This window comes from Schistocerca nitens, chromosome 7 (genome assembly GCF_023898315.1).
Source record: "Schistocerca nitens isolate TAMUIC-IGC-003100 chromosome 7, iqSchNite1.1, whole genome shotgun sequence".
Taxonomy (NCBI): domain Eukaryota; kingdom Metazoa; phylum Arthropoda; class Insecta; order Orthoptera; family Acrididae; genus Schistocerca; species Schistocerca nitens.
The window spans coordinates 290,469,422-290,486,346 of record NC_064620.1 but is presented as its reverse complement, the minus strand read 5'-3'; the positions used below and the strand labels follow the sequence as shown (position 1 = coordinate 290,486,346).

The 16,925-nt window shown below is 44.2% G+C and overlaps 1 protein-coding gene across 2 annotated transcripts in view; it reads left to right on the top strand.

The window, feature by feature from the left end:
- LOC126194840 (centromere/kinetochore protein zw10 homolog) overlaps positions 1–16,925 on the top strand; it is a 205,187-nt gene that overhangs the window by 125,382 nt on the left and 62,880 nt on the right. For both annotated transcript variants that reach the window (XM_049933176.1, XM_049933177.1), the window contains exon 7: positions 13,804–14,010. In XM_049933176.1, the coding sequence (XP_049789133.1) occupies positions 13,804–14,010 (207 nt within the window). The remainder of the gene's footprint in view (positions 1–13,803; positions 14,011–16,925) is intronic.

The following is a 16,925-nucleotide window of genomic DNA, read 5'->3' as shown; positions in this document are numbered from 1 at the left end:
TTCTGTAGCTTTCTGGAAAGTCTCGTGATATCCAGACCCATGCAGATAACCTGCTATCGGCCTCTGTGGCCACCTGCTCCAGGTTATTAGAAGACATGTATCTTTTGATCTCTGGTGCATGCCAGCTGTAGCTCATGCTGCCCAGGAAAGAACCATTGACAATCTGTGTGCTAGTGACCATTTGCCGGTCTGGCTAAACCTTTCAGACAGATTAGTGCCTCAAAGAAAGGCACGCAGATAGATATTCATCAAGGCTTTTGGACGCAGTACAACCAGCTTAATGTTTTCAAACATTGCAATTTCATACAGGGTTGGCTGAATCATATTGGCAGCATGATTTCACAGTCTTCATATCAAGAAAGAGGACAGCTTTTCTTTGATGGAGTAAGTAGTACAACTTCACTAAAGGGAACAGGCAGATATCCCTGTGAAGTGACTCTTCAGTTTCTGACAGTGTATTTGTTGACTGAACAGTCCATGGGTGTACTGCCAATTCAGAGTGTCCGGCAGGCACAATATTTTGGCGATCAGTCGCCATTGTCAGGTGCGCTGACAAACTGATCTCCTGAGGGCACGTGGCCGACTAATATACTCTGCCTCTGTGAGGTGCTGTCTGCAGTCTCTTAGGTACTAGTGTCAGCGGCTGTCATAGCAGTGATGTAACTCCTCTGTCCACCCTCATCGTCAAGTCGTTTTGTGTGTTGAGGGTCTTCTTCATGAAACTTAGCACTGGTTCCCAGGCCTTACTAAGATTATGGTTGCAATCTTGGTTGATGAGATTGGCCCTAATGGGTATTTCTATGGCCTCTTTAACATCAGTGTCCCAGTATTTGGAATCTGTGCCAGGATTGTGGTATGTTCTCACTCCATTGCATGATTCTTGAGCAAATGGTGCTCTGTGACCACCAACTTGTTGGTTTACATCAGTCAAGTGTGCCTCTGGTGGTCTCAGCAGTGATCTTCGACGGTGTGCACTGTCTGTCGAATATATGTAGTCCAACATTGACATGGAAGCTGGTACATGCCAGCCTTCCACAAACTGATATAATGCTTGATGCTTCCCAGTAATTCTTAGGTTTTATTGGGTGTGCAGAAGACAGTTTTTACTTGGTGCTTCTTCAGTATGTGTCCGATTTTTCTCAATAGTGTGCCAGTGTATAGTATAAAGACAGTGGCTGCCCCTGTCTCCATGACTTCCTCCATCTCTACAGGATGTACCATTGTGGTAAGTTGGAGATTGGACTCAATCTGCCATTCTGGGTAATAATTGTTTAGGAATACAGTTCTGAGGTGTTCCAGTTCCTGGGGCAGACTCTCTGTGTCTGAAATGGTGTGTTCCCTGAGTACTAGTGTTTTTAGTACCCCGTTCCTCTGTGAAGGGTGGTTACAGATGTCTGCACGCAAATAAATGTCAGTGTGTGTTTTCTTCTGATAAAGACTGTGGCCCAGGCTGCCATCAGCTGTGGGGCAGACTCACTGCATCTGGATTGGTGTACACTCTGTGTTCTAGTGTTTTTAGTACTCCATTCCTCTGCAAAGGGTTGTGGCAGCCGTCTGCATCCAAATACAGGTCACTGTGCATTTTCTTCCGTTAGACACTGTGGCCCAGGATTCAACAGAGATTGGCTTTCAATAATTGTGCTCCTGACAACAATGGCAGAGCTAACCATCGAAAGCTTGAGCATTTTATTGGAATTGACACGGCTTGAAAACCAAGAAGATTTTGTCCAGTCGTGCTACTTCTAAAGACTCCAAGGACACACATCTTTCCTCTATAGTGATGACATAATGCACAGTATAAGACTGTTGGAAAAACCGTGTGCAAAAAGAAATCACATCTGCTGAGTTCTTTAGCATTTTTGCAATGCTGCCGGGACAAGGAGGTAATTCCTCATTTTGCAATAGTTCAGCACCACATTTGAACTGCTGCAGTGGACAGAATTTTGAAGAGGACAAGTCGTGCCATAGTGAGAAAGCAGATATGGCAGACAAGATATGAACTGGATTTAAATGCCATAAACCTGTCTCCATTTGATTAGAAGTGGGTAGACATAGCCATGGCAGCTTAACAGGCATAACAGCGAGCTAGTTTGTGCAAGACAATGTCTAAGTAACGTAACAAGTTTGAATGCTTAACTCACAGAGGAATTGATGTGGAAAATTGTAAGACCCACAGAACAGTTGTTAATCTCTCCAAACAAGCACTCGACAATGGTTCTGTGACAGCATTGGGTAAGCCTTAATTTTTCAGCAGTCCTGCGATGTCTGCCAATTTTGGAGATTATTAGTGAAATAGAGCAGTGCATTTAGCATCTCTCACATGACACAGTTGAGGACATCAGACTAACTGCCAGCCATATTTTGTCGAAAGCTAAGTGACCGAAATCTAATAACAGCCGGGAGGAACAATGTGGCTTATGCTTATTGCGTGAGAACGATAACTTGTTTGTCTTGCCAGCCAACAAAGGAAATGCCACCATGGTTCTGAACTGAAGACTACCACCTGAAGGTGCTGAATTTATTAGATGATGATGCATACCAGATGCTTAGTCAAGATCTGACACAGGCCGTAATCAGGAAGACAGGAAAGTTATTAAAGGAATCTGGTTTACCAGATTAAGTGGTGAAGAAATTAATGCCTTGCGCCGCCAGTCCTCCCAGGCTTGTACCGAGCGAGGTGGCACAGTGGCTAGACACTGGACTTGCATTCGGGAGGACGACAGTTCAATCCCGCGTCCGGCCATCCTGATTTAGGTTTTCCGTGATTTCCCTAAATCATTCCAGGCAAATGCCAGGATGGTTCGTTTGAAAGGGCACGGCTGACTTCCTTCCCTGTCCTTCCCTAATCCAATGAGACCGATGACCTCGCTGTCTGGTCTCCTTCCCCAAACAACCCAACCCAACCCAACCCTCCCAGGCTTTATGGACTGCCGAAGATACATAAGGAACATTTTCCTCTTAGGCCCATTGCTAGTACAATTAGCTCACCTACCTACAGACTGGCAAAGCATCATGCAGGAAACTAAGTCATTGTGAACACTATGTTGCAAACTCACAGACATTTGTTGAAATGCTCAAGAAAATGAAAAAAGGTCAAAACAACGTAATGCCAGTACAAGACACGCTGTACCTTTTGGCCCAACAGTTTCCATCTGGAATCGTCAAGTTGTTCCATCATGTTCTAATGACAACATACTTCTTGTACCATGACAAATATTATGAAATGATGGATGGCATAGCAATGGGCTCACCGCTGTCTCCTGCAGTCACGAATTTCTTCACAGAGCACTTTGACAAGCAGGCTCTGAACGCCGCGGTATCACATCCATCTTGTTTCCTCAGGTAGGTCGATGACACCTTCCTGAATGGCCTCACGGTGAAAATACACTGCAACAGTTCATGTATCACATGAACAGTGTCCATCCCAACATTAAATTTACCATCAAGATGGAAAAGGATGGCAAGCTACCGTTCTTAGATGGTTTAGTTGAGCGGGAGGCGGGAAGATGGCTGGGTCATTCAGTGTACAGGAAACTGACGCACACTGATTGATATTTGAACGCTTTCAGTTTTCACAGCCCTGTACACAAGAAAGCGGTCCTAAACACATTAATACTCACAGCCAAAGTTATTTCTGATGACGACCACATACAGTCTGAATTGCAATATTTGAGGCATGTGTTCAGGAAGAATGGCTACAGCAAAAGAGAAATTGCAGATGCTTTTAGGTGTCATCGAAGGAGGACACCTTGTGAATTGGCAGAAGAAGCCAAGCCGGCAGCTTTCCTACCTTAATGTGGGGTGACGAGTAGTAAGTTTGGACATCTGCAGCAGAGACATGGATTGAGACCAGTGTTCCGGCTCACCCCCAAAATGTGAGATAAGTTGTGCCCTGTTAAAGATGACGTAGCTCCTTGTGTGCCCAGTGCGTATGGTGTCCCTTGCAAGTGCGGCAGCATCTATATAGGCCAGGCAATTCGCACAGTTGCGGAGTGTTGTACCAAGAACAAGACACACATTAAGCAAAGGGAGCGTGACAAGTCAGCCATAGCTGAGGATTGCCTCAAAAACAGACACAAAATACAGTTTGAGAACACAAGACTCTTGGCTCATATGTGAAACATACTGAGACTCAGTTATAAAAGAGGGGCTGAGATTAGAATGAACCTCAACAATTTCAACAGAGACCAGGGCTACACACTGAGTAGGGCATGGGGGTGGGCTTTGGATGTCAAAAGGAAGCAATGGTGGATACTTTATGCTTGTAGGGGGGGGGGGGGGGGGGAAGCAGCAGTTACAGGCCCTCTCTGGTTGGTGCCAGTGGCCATAATTGTAGGTATATAAGTGGGAAATAGTGTCAGTCCCCTCAGTCAGTAATTTGACTCGTGACGATAATTGCAGAGGTAGCCATCGATAGCTCGAGCATTTTATTGGAATTGACGTGGCTTGAAAACTGAGAAGATTTTATCCAGCTCTTCTCTTGACCATGATGTCCAGGAATGGTAATCTTCATTCTGCTTTGGTCTCCATAGTGAATTTGATGTTGGGACTTATCGAGTTCGAATGTGTAAGAGACTCAAGGAGTTTACCCCTTCTGTAGAGCCAGATGATGAATGTGTCATTCACGTAGTGGAAAAAACACACGGGTTTCAATTTGGATGATGCCAGGTCTTCCTTGTTAAAGTACGCCATTTACAAATTTGCGATCACAGGCAAGAGTGGGCTGCACATTGTGACTCTTGTTTGTTCATAGTATTCTCCGTCAAACAAAAAACTCTCAGGTCCCAAATACCCACTTTCTTTCTGCTGGTAGTGTTAGACTACAGTACCTGAGAGTGTGCCTGAGACCACTGGCTTACATGTGAACAAAAACAATGCCACTGTTGTTCTTCCCCTCAAAGACTACATTGTGAAGATGGACAGCTGGTTACATGAAGACTCCTACTGGAAGATCAATATTGACCCCGCAAAGAAGGTGGAGAACAAGATCAGGGCTCTTCTCAAGGACACAGATTTACCAGAGGATGTTGCCGATCAACTCTTACTTCAAGGGCCTGTACTGCCCTGAATTTATGGGCTCCCTAAAGTTCACAAAGATGGGAAGAGTTGTGCCCCATAGTCAGCAACACTAGAGCACCTGCATATTTGCTGGCAAAATACCTTATGGAAATACTAAGCTCTTATGTGGGTAAATGCACTCATCTTATAAGCAGATCTGTGAATTTTGTAAAATGCCTCTAAAACTTCATGGTAAAAGAGTCAGGTACCCTGGCGGGTTTTGATGTTAAGTTATTGAGCAGTGTATCTCTAAAAGAGTCACTAGAGCTTATTGGTCACAAATTTGATGAGAAGGCCACTGATCTTTTCAGGCATATCCTGACTCCAAGTATTTTCTGTTTGATGGAAAATACTACGAACCGATGTAATAAGTTGCAATGGGTAGCACACACTCCTCTGTGGTAGCAAATTTGTATAAGGAGTACTTAGAGAAGGAAGCCCTGGCATCATACAAATGGGAACCCATGTGTTTTTCCATTACGTGGATGACACGTTTGTCAATTGGCCCCATGAAAGGGTCAAACTCCTTGACTTCATTACACATTTGAACTCCATACATCCCAATATCAAATCCACTATTGTGATTGAAGCAGAAGGAATATAACCATTTGTAGACATCAAGAAGAGCTGAGACAAATCTTGGTCATGATGTGTATTGGAAGAAAACGCACACTGACCTGTATTTGCATGCAGACAGCTGCCACCAGCCTTTGCAGAGGAATGGGATACTAAAAACACTAGTACACAGGGTGTACACAATTTCAGATGCAGAGAGTCTTCTCCAGAGCTGATGGCACCGTGGGCCACGGTGTGTGTTAGAAAGAAATTCACAATGAGCTGTATTTGCTTGCAGACAGCTGCGACCATCCTTTGCGGAAGAGAATGGCAGATCAGTTGTGCTCCCCGTCCCACCACAACAGTATGACCCCGAGACAGAAGTCATGGAGTAAGGGGCAGCCACTGCCTTTATACAGTACACAGGTGCACTATTGGGAAGAATTGGATGCATATTGCAGAAGCACCAAGTGAAAACTGCATTTTGCCCTCCTAATAAAACACGAGCATTATTGGGAAGTGTCAAAGATGATCTCAGTTTTCAAAAGGGTGGCATATACCAGATTCCATATCAATGTAGGAAAACATATATTAGACAAACACTGCACACTGTCGAAGATCATTGCTGAGAACGCCAGAGCCACCTTGACTGACATATACCAGCAAGTTGGCAGTCACACAGCACCGTTTGCCCAGAACCATGCAACGGAATACGAACGTGCCAGGATCGTAGCACAGACTTCCAAATACTGGGACAACATCATTAGAGAGGCCATAGAAATTCACAACACAGATGACCTCATCAATCGAGATTGTGACTATAATCTTAGCAAGGCTTGGGAACCGGCGCCGAGTTTAATTAAGAGTACACTCGACAACCAAAATGATCTGCCGACCAGGGTGGACAGAGACCTTGTGCCAATGATATCACAGGTGCCGACACTAGCGTCTCCAGGATTGCTGAAGCCCGACCACGGGCGTACACCGCAGATGGAGCGGCTCGAGGGGGCAGGGGATATTAGTTGGCCTACGCTCTCAGGAGCTCAGTTTGCAATGCATCTGACAATGGAGACATATCTGATTGCTGAAAGAAAAGCAAAATGAGATTGTGGCATCAAGTCTTGATCTCAGTTAACCATTGCACCTAACCGACACATACATGGGTACCCTTTAAGAGCTGAACAGAGACATAAGGGTTGCCATATATATATATATATATATATATATATATATATATATATGGTCTTTAAATATGTCTGCTTGTGTCTGTATGTGTGGATGGATATGTGTGTGTGTGCGAGTGTATACCTGTCCTTTTTTCCCCCTAAGGTAAGTCTTTCCGCTCCCGGGATTGGAATGACTCCTTACCCTCTCCCTTAAAACCCACATCCTTTCGTCTTTCCCTCTCCTTCCCTCTTTCCTGATGAGGCACCAGTTTGTTGCGAAAGCTTGAATTTTGTGTGTATATTTGTGTTTGTTTGTGTGTCTATCGACCTGCCAGCGCTTTTGTTTGGTAAGTCTCATCATCTTTCTTTTTAGATATATTTTTTCCACGTGGAATGTTTCCCTCTGTTATATATATATATATATATATATATATATATATATATATATATATATATTTGATATTATGAAAAATGCAAGCCACAGCCCCCCTCAACAAATAAAGGTGGATACGGGCACCATCCTATAAGCCTATAAGGAAAAAATACATCACGATGTGTAGGCTACGCATTGATCATATCAGGCTGACTCAAGAATTTGCCGTAAAATAAGGTGTATCTCAGTTTCAGTGTGCTTTCTACATGACAATGCCTCATAACTTGTTGATTGTACTACCTGGCCATGAGGAATGAAATGGAAGTTGGCCACTTCCTTACATGTTGTATCCACAGAAGATGAAAGAAATGTCACACAAAACTGCATCATGAGGGAAAATGGATTTTGCAGTAAACTTTAACAATCTCCTAGTTCTGTGCCATTGTTGGGGGTGAACATGAAGGCTGATCTGCTTTCTGCAGTTTTAGCATTGAACAGCAACCACTGTTACTTGCCCTCAGGGGCTCAGCATTTGTTTTCTGAGTATGGGCTTGGCGATCCTTGGATTCCTGTGCTGGGGACTGGTAAGTGTCGCCAGTCCTCTGTCAGTGTAAGCTCTGGGTATGCTTCAGCGACCACTGTGTGGCATGGCGGTGGAGCGTTGTGTGTCTCAGGGAACGGAGATCTAGGCTTTACTGCCCAGATCGCGAGGATGGAATAAACTGCTATAAAAAAAAAACCCTCAGTCTCAAGGTCTGCTGTGTGCTGATGGGATGTGTGGCTGTTGAGGTGGAACAGTCATTAGCGGGCAACCTCTGCAGAACCTGCCGCACCTCATTTGTATAAGGCTTACTCAGAAACAAAGGGCTCAGTCTGAGTGGACTCTTATTTCCCTAGGTGTTCGTGGGACCAAAATAGAACCTCCGAAATTTTCTTTACCCCCTCCTGGCAGAAAGGGTGGGCTGCTGGAAGGTACCAACACCCAGTCTAACAAGAGAACTTGTGCAGCCAGTCCTCCTGATTCAGTCAGTAGTAACAGAAATCATGCTGTTTCACAGAATGTGTTTCCCATAGTTAAAAGAAAAGAGGGGAGTTTTGAAAAAGTTTCACCATTTTACATACAGAAAGGCTTAGAAGGCATTGCAGGCACCTTAAAATCTGTTAAGCGCTTGCACAATGGGACCCTGTTTGTTGAAACATCCAGCTCCCAACAAGTCAAGAACCTTCAGAAAGCTCAATACCTCGGGGAGTATGCGATAGAAACTGAATTGCACAACACCTTGAACTACAGCAAAGGTGTTGTGACTTGCGGTGATCTAGTTGACATTCCCTGGGAAAAACTGAAAGCCGAATGGTCCTGGGAAGGCGTTGTCAACGTGCAACATGTTATGAAACAGGTGGATGGCGATCTCGTAAAATCAGACTCATTTATCATTACTTTTAACAGCATCAAACTACCAAAGCAGGCAGGTTTCCTACATCTCAGTGTATGACCTTATTACCCAAATCCAATGCAGTGTTTTAAATGCCAGCACTTTGGGCGCACTACTCTTGGTTGTAAAGGGGAAGTCACTTGTGGGAAATGTGCTAAAGCTGCCCATGAGGGAATTGGTTGATCCTCTCCTCCAGAGTGTGTCAACTGCTCTGAGGATCACCCTGTGTGGAGCAGGGACTGCAGAGTTTTCCTTGAGGAATGGAAGATGCAGGAGATCAAAACGACAAAGCGCATCCCTTATGGTGAAGCCAAGAAGGTATACAAGTCCACGCAGCCACCTATATTCACTGCCTCATTTTCTTCTGTTCTGAAACAGCTAGTCCTGCAAACTGATGGCATTACACAAACAGAGGTTGCTACTGGCAGCACTAGCACCTGTGTTTGTCAATGCACTTGTGCTGCTGCAGTTGCTTTGAATCCTGTCCCCCTCCCCGAACCTCAGACAAGGCCTTGGTTGCTGCCATCGTGGACCTTCCTGCCCCTCCACATGTCAAGTCTTGTGCACCATCCAGTGTTGATACACCCCCTACCACTTCTGAGATTGTGGCTCCAAAGCCACCTCAGACAAAAAAATTGAAATCAAAGTGCCACTGAAGGAGACAAGAGGTACCCAGTCCGATGATGTCGATGTCATTCTGTCTGACATCTGTCTCAAACCTTCTTCTGAGGCGATGAAGGCTGATGTCGGACTGGGGAAATCATATTGCCCTAAAGCAGAGCCTTCACACATTGTGGGCTCCTCTCTCTGACAAAAAGTCAGAATGAAGGTACTATAATCCTGATAGATGGCTCCCATTATACAGTGGAACATGAATGGATTCAGATCCCCATGTGGAGGAATTGAAACTCCTAGCATAGCAATGCCCCCTGGGCTTGTGTTTACAGGGAACACCTTTAAAAGCATCTGATGCTCCTATACTATGGGGCTATACACTATATCGCAGGCATGACCTGACTGGGGAAAGTGCTAAAGGGGGGTCACCGTGTTTGTCAATAATGGGCACCGCTCCTCTGCTCTCCCTCTGGATACTGACCTGCAAGCAGTTGCAGCTGAAATTCATGCACATTGGAGGCTTACAGTTTGCTCTCTTTATTTACTTCCACTGGATGAAGTTGACTCTGAGGCTGTCACAGATCTTACAGAACAACACCCCTAACCATTTCTTCTCCTGGGAGACTTCAATGTCCATCATGTCCTGTGGGGCTCAATCTCTACTTGCCCTTGGGGTCAAGTGTTGGAGAGCTTCCTGACCGAGAGCTGTGTATCCTAAACACTGGTACTCTGATATATTTCTGTGCTGCTACCGGGTCATTTTCAGCCATTGACCTATCTCTCTGCTCTCCAGCACTCACCGACTCTGTTCACTGGGAGGTCATTGATGACCTACATTCCAGTGACCACTTCCCCATCCTCATTCACCTACTGGATGATGTGTTGCTGTAACAGAAGCCACCAACATGAATGATTGACAGGGCTAACTGGATGCTGTTCAGACAATTGGCTGTGTTTGAACACTGTGACACCATCCAGGAATGGGGGGATCACATCATGAATGTGATCCATCACATTGCTGATGTATCCATACCAAACTCTTTCAGCCCTCTTAAGAGGCAACCTGTACCTTGGTCGAAAGACGAGTGCCATTCAGCCATCCAGGACAAGCGTGCAGCTCTTAGACGGTTTAAATGCCACCCAACAGTGGACAATCTCACCGCCTTTCGAATCGCAAGAGCCAAGGCTCATCGGGTCATTAAAGAGAGCAAAAAATGATCATGGCAAGAGTTCCTGGACTCCAAAAGTATGGGGAGCCATCCGGAGGATTTCCGGTAAACATAGCCATTTACCAATAGCAGTAGTGCTGAAACAGGAGTGCCTCCAAACAACACTCAGAGACATTGCTCAGATGCTGGCTGGAAGGAAAAGCACAAACTACTGCGAATGCAAGCCAGGATCTGGTTTTCGTTGCTAGCATGCAACTGTAGAAAGGGAAAAGTTGAACTCCCCTTTTTCCATGTGGAAACTCAAATCGGCACTGACTGAGACTTAAGACACTGCTCCCGGCACGACCACTTCCGGTACTGCATGCTTCGACATTTGCCGGCAGAATCAAAGGAAATCCTCCTCAAATGTTTTAATCTAATGTGGCAAACAGGCAACTTCCCCCAACTCATGGAGAGTGGCATTTCTGATCCCTATCCTCAAACCAGGAAAGGACAGCGCATGTCCCAGTAGTTATCAGAGCATCGCCCTAACGAGCTATGTAGGAAAGACTATGGAGCAAATTGTTGACCATCGTCTTGTCTGGTTGTTAGAGACCAGGAAATTCCTTAGCCACTCTCAGTGTGGATTCCGAAGATTTCGGTCCACTTTCGACAACCTGACCCTCCTAAAGGCGGCAATTCAGCAGGCTTTCCTCCATAAGCATCACTGTATCAGCATTTTCTTCAAAATAATTAAGGTGTACGATACTACTTGGAGACACAGTATTCGTGCATAATGGGGCTTTCATTGCCACCTCCCCAACTTCATGGGGTTTTCCCTGTCTCAGTGATATTTTAGGACCTGAGATGGTGACACGCTGTCTGATCTATTTGAGCAGGAGAATGGTGTCCCACAGGGCAGTGTTTTATGTGTTACCCTCTTTGCTATAGCCATCAACAGTATCACGTCTATGGTAAGCAGTACTGTACAGTGCTCCTTATTTTGCTGTTTTCAATTCCTCCTCCAGTGTTGCAGTGGCAGCCGTAGTTGGAACTTACAGTGCGGAGGTTAGAGGAGTGGGCTGCAAAGACAGGTTTTCAGTTTTCTGCAGTAAGAGTGTGTGTGTGTGTGTGTGTGTGTGTGTGTGTGTGTGTGTGTGTGCGCATTTTAATCATTCTCATCATCTTTTTAATTTGTCTGCGTTGAATATGGGAGACACCATCCTACATTCTAGAGACACAGAGCAGTTTCTGGGCATCATTTCTGACTTATGATTGTCGTGGTTGCCACAATTGCGAGACCTGAAAGCCAGAACCTTGAAGGCACTGACAATCAACAACTGCCTCAGTCATAGGACTTGGGCAGTGGATAGGGTGCATCTCCTCCAGATTTATTGGGCTTTGTACATTCACGGCTGGACTATGGGTGTATGGTGTATAGGTCAGTGAGGCCCTCTTATTTGAGGATCATTGATGCTGTCCATCATGAGGGGATTTGACTGGCCACGGGTGCCTGTCATACCATTCTCGTTCCCAGCCTCTGTGCTGAGGCGTGAGGAACCGCCACTTATCATCCGGTACCAGCTCCTCATGGTGAGTCAGGCGCGTAAGTTCCTGGCAGCTCCAACTTCACCCGCACTCCATACTGTTGCTCATCAACCTCTCGAGTGCCTTTTTTTTAATCGTCTATGAGTCACAATGCCATTTGAGATCTGGGTGCAGCATGTGCTGGAGTGACTCGGTGCAGAGCCAGTACAACCCGAAATCCAGGTTTTTTTTGTCTGCCTCCCTGGTTACTGACGAGGCTCATAGTGATTATAGATTTGGTGCGGTACAGGAGAGGTAGCACTCATGCTTCCATTTTTAATGTGATGTTTTCTAACATTTTATCTGAGCACCACAACCATGTAGATGTTTCAACAGATGGGTCTAAGCAGGGGGCCTCCGTTGGTTGCTCTGTCATCTTCCCTGATCATTTTCTCAAGTTTAGACTGCCTCTAGAATTTCCTATCTTCGACATAGAATTTTATGCACTCTTGCGGGTGCTGGAGCAGATGAGATGTTCTACCAATGTTCAATTTCTCGTCTGTTCAGATTTCTGAGCACCCTTCACTCTCTCCAGCATTTGTACCCAGCAGATAAAGTAACCCAGACTATCCAGAATGCCCTCCTCCAACTACAGCGACTGCAGAAGGAGGAGGTGTCTTTCTGCTAGGTACCAGGGCATGTGGGAATTGTGGGGAACGAAAGGGCGGATTGAGCAGCCGAGGAGGCGTGTCGTGACCCTCGGGTATTTCAGTGTGCTATACCCCTGCAGGCTATCACCTCGCTGTTGAGGTATAAAGTCCTGTGTCGATGGGAAGACAAGTGGCTGGAAGTGACTGACGATAAGCTCCTTGTTGTAAAGCCCACAAATTGGCTGTGGCATACTTCTTCCAGTCACAACGATGGGACGAGGTCCTCCTTACTCGTCTTCACGTAGGCCACAGTCCTGTGACGCATGGATTCTTACTCCAGCGAGAGGACACTCCAATGTGTGGTGCTTGTGGCATGCAGATCACGATGCATCACATTTTAGTGGGCTGTATTTTATTTGCAAACCAGTGGACTGCGACGGATTTGCCAGCAAATCTGCAGTCTATTTTATGTAATGATCAGACTAATTTGGTTCAAGTTTTTAATATTTTGTGAACTGTCCAACATTTTTAACAAGATTTTAGGGAGATGTTTTTAATTTGTCAACAGGGTGGCTGGCTCCCCCCAAGTTTTTTGTAAGTGGTCAGCCAGTCACATATCCCTGTGCTTTTCTTTTAGCTAGTCTGTGTTTTGTTTTCTCTGTGTTTTAATTTCTAGATTAGCACTCTTCCCTCCTAACTGGTTTTAGCACATGTGAGATAGCGTGACTGTGTGGTCATTTTGAGTGTATGAGAGTACAACAATTTTAGTTCCTCTAGAACATTTGTTTGTCTTAATAAATGTAAGGGCACTGATTGACCCCCGCCATTGGGCACCTACAAGATCCAAAAACAGATGCGCCCGTGCGCACGCACGTGTGCACACACACACACACACACACACACACACACCATTGTTACTTAATATGATAGTCTGTCACTGAGTCACCTCTCAGATTGAGAAATATTGAAAAAGATTAGTTTGTAAGAGAATGTAATCAGCATAAATTGCAAGATAGTGAGTGATCACAGACAGAAGAAACTGCAGCAGATAGTTAACCACTAAAGGAAATAACTAAATAAAGTTCATCTGACTAAAATAAGTATCTTTACAATGACTAGAGGTAATAGAGGGAAATAATACAGTTAGTGATTACAATTAGCTAATACCATTTCCCTCTATTCCCTCTAATCATTGTAATGGTATTTTTTTTGTAAATAAATAATTTATTGATTATTTTGGTTACTGATAGTTATTTTTGTATTTTTATTTGTTTCCAGCCCTTTTCCACAACAACTGTATGTATTTAGCTCATCATCTTCTAACACTTGGCCATAGTTACAGAGACAGGCTACCAAAAGTTCTGGGAAGCCATTTTGTAACATTCGTTGACCAGGTACCTAAACTACGTGAACTGGGAGGCACTGTATTCCTTAAATACATGCAGAGCCAACGAAAACAGATTCTGGAGATTCTCAGAAGCTCAGGTATGTTTTATACTTTTTTGCATAGGCAGTGGTGTTACAGTGATTTCAAATTCTAAGAAATAGTGCGAGGTAAAATAAGTGCTGGGAAATATGTCTTCGCAAAATATGTGGTGTTGAAATTTTTTTGAAAATTTAGCAGAAAATTTACCATTACTGCTTTTCATATGGATCAAAGCACAGATTTGAGTAATTATGCAGTCTACTGAGAATGAAAATTATGGCTCACCTTAGATAAAACACACACTTACAAAAGAAGGGAAAAGCATTTCCTCTATCACACACCACCATGCTGAATCCAATTCTGTTAAAGAAAATATTAAATAAGGGACACTCAAAATAAAAACTAAACCCAGCCAGTGACAGAGAAGCCAGTCACATTAATTTAAGGACAAAATTGACTTGAGTTTCTGAGTAAAGATGTGCCCTGCCTATGAGATTTAGCTTTCAAATTATGTAATATTAAATGTATCTGGTATAAAAATAGCTTTAAAAATTAATAACTCACAAACGGCTTAAGAGATTAATACAAATATGTCAATAGATAGGTCTCAGTGAGTGTTATCGAATTGTTTTGGTAGTTTTTTTGTGAATGTTGCATATTTTAAATTACTGGCTGTAATGTATCTTCTGTGCATGAAAAAGTGAATTTTGTCATAAATGTGAAACAGTGAAAGTAGATTTAATTATTCTGACACAATGCTGCAAAATAGTACCCACATGGATAGAAACACTATTTCTAACAAAACCTTTAAAGCTACAGAAAAAATATGGTCAACATTAGAAATCTGATGAAATTAGCATCCAAATTAATGTTTAATAGTATTACGGAAAGGTTAGTTGCTACTCACCGTACAGTGGAGATGTTGAGTTGCAGATAGGCACAGCAATTAGACTGTCACAAAATAAGCATTCAGCCAACAAGGCCTTTGTCAGAAACAGATACACACACACACACACACACACACACACACACACACACACACACACACACACATGACCACAGTCTCTGGCAGCCGAAGCCACACTATGCAGCAGCAGCAGCAGCAGCAGTAGTGCATTATGGGAGAGGCAACTGGTGAGGCTGGGGCAGGGAGGGGGGAGGGATACCGTGATAGGGCTGGGGGACAGTGATGTGCTGCTGGGGAGTGTGCAGGGATGTCGTGAGATGGGGGTAGGGCAGCTAGGTGCAGTCGAGAGATTAGATGGAGGGCGGGAGAGGGATAGCAAAGCAGAGAAATAGAGAGACAGTGTGAGTTGTTGGAATAGAGGGCTTTGTAGTGCTTGAATGGGAACAGGGAAGGGGCTTGTTGAGGGAGGACAATGACTAATGAAGGTTGAGGCCAGGAGGGTTATGGAAACATGGGATATATTGCAGGGAGAGTTCCCACATATGCAATTCAAGGGAAGGATAGATATGGCACAGGCTGTGAGGTGACCATTGAATTTAGGAATGTTGTGTTGGCCAATGTGCTTAGCAACAGGGTGGTCCAGTTGTTTCTTGGCCACAATTTGTCGGTGGCCATTCATGCAGACATGCTTGTTGGTTGTCATGACCACAAAGAATGCAGCACAGCAGTTGTAGCTTACCTTGTAGATCACATGGCTGGTTTCACAGGTAGCCCTGCCTTTGATGGGATAGGTGATGATTGTGAACGGACTGGAGTGGTGGAAGGATGTATGGGACAGGTCTTGCATGTAGTTCTATTTCTGGGATATGAGTCATGAGGTAAGGAGTTGTGAGTAAGGGGTTTGTGTATGGATGTTGGGAGTTGTTGTTGTTGTTGTTGTTGTTGACTTCAGTCCTGAGACTGGTTTGATGCAGCTTTCCATGCTACTCTATCCTGTGCAAGCTTCTTCATCTCCCAGTACTTACTGCAACTTACATCCTTCTGAATCTGCTTAGTGTATTCATCTCTTGGTCTCCCTCTACGATTTTTACCCTCCATGCTGCCCTCCAATGCTAAATTTGTGATCCCTTGATGCCTACCAACCGGTCCCTTCTTCTTGTCAAGTTGTGCCACAAACTCCTCTTCTCCCCAATTCTATTCAATACCTCCTCATTAGTTATGTGATCTACCCAACTAATCTTCAGCATTCTTCTGTAGCACCACATTTCGAAAGCTTCTATTCTCTTCTTGTCCAAACTATTTATCGTCCATGTTTCACTTCCATACATGGCTACACTCCATACAAATACTTTCAGAAACGACTTCCTGACACGTCAATCTATACTCGATGTTAACAAATTTCTCTTCTTCAGAAACGCTTTCCTTGCCATTGCCAGTCTACATTTATATCCTCTCTACTTCGACCATCATCAGTTATTTTGCTCCCCATATAGCAAAACTCCTTTATTACTTTAAGTGTCTCATTTCCTAATCTAATTCCCTCAGCGTCACCTGATTTAATTTGACTAAATTCCACTATCCTTGTTTTGCTTTTGTTGATGTTCATCTTATATCCTCCTTTCAAGACACTATCCATTCCATTCAATTGCTCTTCCAAGTCCTTTGCTGTCTCTGACAGAATTACAATGTCATCGGCGAACCTCAAAGTTTTTATTTCTTCTGCATGGATTTTGATACCTACTCCGAATTTTTCTTTTGTTTCCTTTACTGCCTGCTCAATATACAGATTGAATAACATCGGGGACAGGCTACAACCCTGTCTCACTCCCTTCCCAACCGCTGCTTCCCTTTCATGCCACTCGACTCTTACAACTGCTATCTGGTTTCTGTACAAATTGTAAATAGCCTTTCGCTCCCTGTATTTTACCCCTGCCACCTTTAGAATTTCAAAGAGAGTATTCCAGTCAACATTGTCAAAAGCTTTCTCTAAGTCTACAAATGCTAGAAATGTAGGTTTGCCTTTCCTTAATCTAGCTTCTAAGATAAGCCGTAGGGTCAGTATTGCCT